Raw genomic sequence first — 7,476 nt, forward strand, 5'->3', positions numbered from 1 at the left:
TGTTGTGTTCCAAAGTCTGTTATTTTTACCCAACAAACCACTATAGGAAAACCATGTAAGAAAAGCTCTTTACAGTCAGTGAGCCCTTTAGCTTCATAAGTAATTGTTTGTTGTGTTTTCAGTGTGAATATTTCATATACATTATGCTTTCTAGGTAATATATGTTGGTTTCAAGTGTGGAAGCCTAGTGATCGTCTGCAGTCAAGTCTGGCTGGAGTGTTTGTTTAATAAATATAAAAACTACCATTTTCCACAGCAAAAAATTAGAATTTTCAAGCATGTCATATGCATTAGATGTTTTTAATTTTTTGAGATTTAGTTTTGCATTATACATACAGAGAACATATTTTGCAAAAGCATGTTTTCTTTTTTCATGTAACATATTGTGGTATATGCAATTAGTAATTTTTTTTTTCAAATTTTTGTTTGTTCTAGAAAATTAAACAACGCAAAAATAAGCAAACAGATGACATCCTCACCAAGGAATTGTTACATTCCGTTCATCCTGAATCACCTACTCTCAAAACTTCCCTGTGTTTTAAAGAGCAGACTCTGCTACCGGTGAATGATTCTCTTCGAACTATAGAGGGCAGCAGCCCGGCAGATAATCGTTACAGTGAATATGCAGAAGAATTTTCTAAATCAGAGCCTGCTGTGGTCAGCTTAGAGTATGGTGTGGCAAGAATGACTTGTTAGACTCAGAGTTTTTTCTGCAATGAGAGGATTATTGTGAGGATGGTCTGTAAGCATTACCAAAAGGAATTTGTCTAATAAATATTTTAAGGCTTAACAGTAGGCTAATAGTTGAAGGAAGGGTAATAACTGTCCTTATGAGAGAAATAAGGCATTTTAATTGCACTTACAGCAAGGAATGACATTCAGTTCTGTAAGAATTGAGTGGTATTTGATGTATTTACTCAAAACATAATTTGCACTGTACACTAGTGAATTGACATTTCTGTATGATTTATGTTCATTCAGCCAAACATCGGTAGCCTTCCTTAAGTATAATTTAACTTCAAGACAACAAAACTTGACAACATAGTTTCTTAATAATTTATATGGCATGTACTTTCAGTTATGTAGCTTTGTAACTATGTGTATTTACATAGTTTGCCTTTTAGTGATATTTAATGTTGAAGTGCCATGAAAAATATTTCTAAGAAAGCCTTAAATTCTCAGTGGATTCTTTACCCTTAAGTTTTATAGCCTATAACAAGATTTTTTGTTTTGTTTTTCCTTTGGTCAGCCTTGTTCTGTGTGTAAAGAATTGCGCTCTCGTTACTGCTGGGGTTGCATGCTACAGTACTTCTATATAAACAGTTGTAGAAGTACACTTTTCACATTTAGCCTGCCCCACTTTTGTATTCAAAATAAATGAAACTGAATGTTTATTTTGATCATAACTTGTTTAGTGCCACATTTGATGATTTGTTATTTACAGCTTAGATTATTGATTTCTTGAATATGTATAAGAACATTTGACTGTCTTTTATATGTGGATTACTGCATTCCATTGATTCTTATTTTGTGGTTGGCTTTATTTCTTTCATAACTATGTAAGTTTAAAGAGCTGAAGCTCTAAAACTGTTCTTAGAAACAATGATCGTACATGCATATGTATATTTTTAAACTGCCTTATTGCTCGATGATTTGCTGTTCCTGGAGTATCTAACTTTCAGTTTACCCAAAAACTTTTGGGTAAATAAAAAAGGGAAGTACAGATAGTTTAGTTTCTGCATGGTTGCATGAATTTTGAAGTCATTTCTATGTGGAACATTATTTTTCTTCTTGTTAAATATAGAAGATAAAAGAAAATTAAAGAGATTCTAGTACAGAGTTATTGTTTAACAAAAGCAACTTAAAACTCTGGGAAGCATTTCATTTTGCCATGTTATATTAACTGTTTATTTTACGTACTAGTACATATCTTAAATTACCAAAAACTAAGCAAAACAAAATGTAAAAACCCCAAAACTATCACTTGGAATTAGCAGTATCATCCAACTGGCTTTAAAATTAAAAATTTAAATAACATGGTGGCATGAGGTACAATTCAAGTATTAGGAAATTTGCAAAGGGTCCCTTATGCTGCTTTCTGTTACACCTCTATTATATTAGTTTTGAACATAAACATCTTTTTCAGACAAAAAAAAAAAGCTTTATTGTATAAGAACTTATCTAATCCTGTTTATTATTCCAGTGCTTTTCTGTAATATATTATGTAATTAAAGAATTCCTTTTTAAACAGTAACAGAAATACACTATAAAATGCAGTATGTGATTAACCAATCCTACTTCCATATTTAAGCACTGGGAATAGAAACTTAATCTCTGTGACTACAAAGGGAAGTTTTTGTGCCTTGGTGTTCCAGTCACTGATCGTGGTTTTAGAATCTTCTGTGGCTGACTTCTTGTATTCAACTCTGGTTTATTATCTTAATCTTCAACTTTAGACATATATTTGTGTGTTTAATGTGCTCACAGATGGACTGAGAAATCAGTTATGTCGCAAGTGACCTACAGGGTATGTGTTGGCAAAAGCAGATTGTGTATATGTCTTATAAAGTTGGATTTATGTTCGGTGTATTTGGAAATGTATAGCATGTAAATTATTTCATATATTGTTTAAAGGTAACTAAATGTTCACATCTTACTTTGAATGTTTTTCTTCTGGATAAAGCAAATGGAATCAAGTTTTAGTTGTTGTTTTTTTCTATTCTCACCTAGGCAAGTAGACTTGCCCATTACATTAACATAACAGCATAAGGTTTGAGGAGTTTGTTTTCCAAAAATTTATTGATAAATAATACCTGTTTCATACAAGGCTCATCAGATGTAGGTAATAATGTCACTAAGTTTTCCTTTTGTTCCTGTCACCTGCTCATGTTACAATCAGTATTTTATCGTGACCTCGCCGACTTGATGGAAGGCAGGGTCCAGTGAGTACAACAAGGTGAAATGTCTCTCCAAAGGCAGATCTGGATGTAACTATGAGGAAGAAAATGACTGGCTGAAAAGAGGATAATTTTTTTGAGGGTATTTTGAAAAGGTCGGCTAGGCTAGCAGTAGCTCAGGTAATCTTGAGTAAATAAAGATGAAGGGAACTCTTGTTTTTCAAACAACTTCAATTTATTTGGTCGGGTAGCAGAGCAGGGAGATGGTGTCAAGCCTGTTTTGAAAAAAATATTGCAGAAGGTCAGCTTGAAAATACTGAAAAATTTCCAGTTGACATGCTAAGTTGGATTAAATGCTGATCATCTACAAAACTGTATAGTTGGTGCAAAGGTAATTGTGGCTCTTGCCATTGAAAGTGATGTCAAAACCGCAATTACTTTTGCACCAACCTAATACAGCAGTTGGACTTTTATTAGTGACGTTGATTGATCTTCTTCAGTCATTTCAGTTATTTGTTGGCTTTTCCATGTCGAATTCCAAGTGCCATTAACATACCCTGATTAATTAAAGAAAATTTGGAGCCTGTTTAAGGAAATTACATCTAGAAGAAAGCCTGGAATCTAGAATAATTATCTCAAAAAAGAGTATATATACCATTGTACTTGATATAAGAAAATATAAACATGAAACCCTGACATTTTAATCAACAGTATTTGTGCTACTCTAGTTATTTCTAGGAAAGTAAAATATCCATTTAAATGGCAACTTTTGTAAAATAGTGGCCTACATAACTGAAAGGAACTGTGAGAAGCTAGTAGTAGACTCTATAGCCCTGGTGTTCAGTTTCTGATTCAGGAGATAGGGATCGGGACGCTGGAGTTAAAATCATTTACATACCAATAAATTGTTTGCATTTAGCAATGTTTTGGAGATTGTGATGCAAATGGCTAGGGAATCACACTTTGAGAAACACTGCTGTGAACCACCTGTCAGTAAACACCTCTTTTGTTCTTAAAGGGATGCAGAATTATTCTTTTTTTTTTTAATAGAGCTTCACTCTGTCACCTAGGCTGGAGTATAGTGGCACAATCTCAGCTCAGCTCACTGCAACCTCAACCTCCTCAGTTCAAGCAATCCTCNGAGTGCAATGGCACGATCTCGGCTCACCACAACCTCTGCCTCCCCGGTTCAAGCCATTCTCCTGCCTCAGCCTCCCAAGTAGCAGGGATTACAGGCATGTGCCACCACACCGGCTAATTTTGTATTTTTAGTAGAAACAGGGTTTCTCCATGTTGGTCAGGCTGGTCTTGAACTCCTGACCTCAGGTGATCCACCCGCCTCAGCCTCCCAAAGTGCTGGGATTATAGGCATGAGCCACTGCACCCAGCCTCAGAATTACTCTTGTAAAAAGAGCAACAGGCTGGGGAGCATCACACTTCTGAAACATTGTGATACAAGTAGAGTGAGAAACCTTTGTTTTAAGCCACTGAGATTTTGGGCTCTTTGTTACCATGACATAACTGAGCCCCTCCTGAGGGATGAAACCATTTGTATAAAGTTCGATTTTTCCATTGGTTCCCAAATGACCTTTGTCCTGCCATTTTGCATCACTATCCAGCTGAGGTTTATGCTTTGCATTTGGTTATAGCTCATCAGTTTCTTGTGGAACAGTCAGTCCCCTCACCTCTTCCCCTCTGCATTGACTTTTAGCACCATACCAATTGTAGTTTTCCCACTTTCTGCTTTTGTTTGATTGTTTCTTCAAGGTGTCATTTAACTTGTTCATCTGTCTACTGTACCTGCTGTCATCTAGGTACTAGATGAAATTCAGAGTTAGTGTTTTAGGAAAGATGCTGTGTACCTTACATTGAATTACTGCGGGAGGATATAATGTCAGGTGGTTCCACTGTTAGTGATGCTGAATTTAATCACTTGGTTATCTTTTCATTGTAAAGTTATATATATTTTTTCCCTTTGAACTCAGTAAAAGCTCTATGGGGCAATATTTTGGCATCAAATTGAATATCCCATACTCTAACAACCTACCCATTATACTTGCCCAAATCAATTATTTCATTGGTGTTACAAAATGCTGATTTTCTAATTTTGTCTTAATTTTTACACTTATTTGCGGGCTTTTTTTCCCGACAGTCTTGCTCTGTCGCCAGGCTAGAGCGCAGTGGTACGATCTTGGCTTACTGCAACCTCCGCCTCCCAGTTTCAAGCGATTTCCCTGCCTCAGCCTCCTGAGTAGCTGGGACTACAGGCTCACACTACCACGCCCGGCTACTTTTTTGTTTTTTAGTAGAGATGGGGTTTCACCATGTTGGCCAGGATGGTCTCGATCTCCTGACCTCGTGATCTGCCTGCCTCAGCCCCCCAAAGTGCTGGGATTATAGGCTTGAGCTGCTGTGCCCGGCCTTGCTGGCATTTTTAAAAGAAGTGCTGGGTCCAGTGACTACAAATATTCAAGGTGAAATGTCTCTCTAGAGACAGATCTGGATGTAAATACGAGGAAGATCTGGATATAAATATGAGGAAGAAAATGACTGAGAAGAGGATATTTTTGTTGAGGGTGTTTTGAACAGGTCAGCTAAGCTAGAAGTAGCTCAGGGAATCCCGAATAATTAAAGAAGAAGGGAATTCTGTTTTTTGTTGTTGTTGAGACAGTCTCGCTCTGTCATCCTGGCTGGAGTGCAGTGGTACTATCTCAGCTCACTGCGACCTCCGCCTCCCTGGTTCAAGCAATTCTGCCTCAGCCTCTCATGCAGCTGGGATTACAGGCATCCACCACCACGCCTGGCTAATTTTTTGCATTTTTAGTAGAGATGGGGTTTCACCATGTTGGCTAGGCTGGTTTTGAACTCCTGACCTCAAGTGATTTGCCTGCCTTGGCCTTCCAAAGTAGGGAATTCTTATTTTATTTATTTATTTAGAGACGGTGTCGCAGTGTCGCTGTGTTGCCCAGGCTGGAGTGCAGTGACACAATCTCAGCTCACTGCAATCCCCACCTCCAGGGTTCAAGTGATTCATGCCTCAGCCTCCCAAGTAGTTGGGAACACAGGGACACGCCAGCATGCCCAGCAATTTTTGTATTTTTTTGTAGAGATGAGGCTGGACTTTCAGGCAAAAAACTAAGTCACTTGCAAGGGAAGGAAATCAGGCTGGCTTCAGACTTCTTGACAATATACAAAACAAGAAAATAATGGAACAACGTTTTCAAGAAAACCTAGGAAAGAATTGTGAGCATGGTCATATGAAAATGGCTTTGTTCTTACAGAACACACACTTTAAATATTTAAGGAACATGGGGCATCATATCATAACATCTTATTCTCATCAGGAAAAAATGTCCCTTCTACTGTACTTGCCAGTTTTTCAGTGTGGCTGAGATTGTTTCAAAATAAAAAAGCAAGGAAAACCCTGAGAAAGAAGAGCAATGAGGCAGAGCCAGCTCTATCACATGGCCTGGATAAATACAGCTGGATGCGTGTGGTACATCAATAGAGATTACGAATGCTACAGAAGAGAATCAAGAACTACATAAAAGTGACATCTCAAATCACTGACAAGATGAACTTACTAATAAATGATTCAAACAACCAGACAGCCATTTGGGAAACAGATAATCTGGATCCATACTTCTTTCTATATATCAGAACCAATTCCAAATGGATCGATCAAATGTAAAAAAAAATCAAACCCTTTAATTGTTAGGAGAACATGATGAATCCTTTATAACCTAGTTTTAGAGAAGTCTAATTATAATTCAAAACAAGAAGTAATATAAGTCTAATAAAATTCTACCTCCTATATCAAATTCTCCTATATGGCAAAAAACATAAGAAGCAAATGACAAACTGGGAGAATATTATTTGCACATCTGTTTTCTGATGTCTCAGGTTCATCTTATATTCTCCCTTCAGTTTTGGAATCAACCATTTGTCCAAGAAATCTTTGTTCCTTTGGACGTTATATCACAAAGGGTTAATCTTCCTAAAACATAAAAAGCTCTTTAGAAAAATAATAACTACCAATTTTTTTTAGAAAAAATAGGCAAAAGACACAGACAATTGACAGAAAAAGTGCAAATGACCTTAACTCTATGAAAAAAATTTTTTTAAAAATTAAGGCTTTATCCACCAATGCTATCTTTACATGCTCAAAACTTACAGACTACAATTCTATATAGAAGAATAGAAGAGTTTGCATGTCTTAATAATTGTTTTCTTAGTTCAAGAGCTTCCTTTTTTGTTGCTATAGTGAAGTACACTATCTTTAATAAAGGGTCCCTTTGTTGCCTGTCTCTTGGTTTATACTGTCTTGTTTCAGGAGAATGTTTACTTACACATGGTGGTTCATGCCTGTTATTCCAGCACTTTGGGAGGCTGAGGAGGGCAGATCACTTGAGGTTAGGAGTTCAAGACCAGCCTGATCAACATGGTGAGGGAACTCTACAACATGAGGCTGGTCTCGAACTCCTGACTTCAGGTGATCAAGTGCTGGGATTACAGGCGTGAGCCACCACACCCGTCCTTTTATATTTCTTATTGTACGTTCAGTTATTCATATTTCCCT

General features: G+C 36.9%; 1 protein-coding gene across 2 annotated transcripts in view; it reads left to right on the forward strand.

Annotated features, from left to right (window-relative positions):
* Positions 1-2,696, forward strand: part of MTMR6 (myotubularin related protein 6) — a 42,083-nt gene extending 39,387 nt beyond the window's left edge. For both annotated transcript variants that reach the window (XM_017537539.2, XM_017537540.2), the window contains one exon: positions 436-2,696. In XM_017537539.2, coding sequence (XP_017393028.1) covers positions 436-696 — 261 coding nt within the window. In that variant the 3' untranslated portion in view covers positions 697-2,696. The remainder of the gene's footprint in view (positions 1-435) is intronic.
* The last annotated feature ends 4,780 nt before the right edge of the window (positions 2,697-7,476 follow it).

Source organism: Cebus imitator, unplaced genomic scaffold (assembly GCF_001604975.1).
Source record: "Cebus imitator isolate Cc_AM_T3 unplaced genomic scaffold, Cebus_imitator-1.0 Scaffold103, whole genome shotgun sequence".
NCBI lineage: Eukaryota > Metazoa > Chordata > Mammalia > Primates > Cebidae > Cebus > Cebus imitator.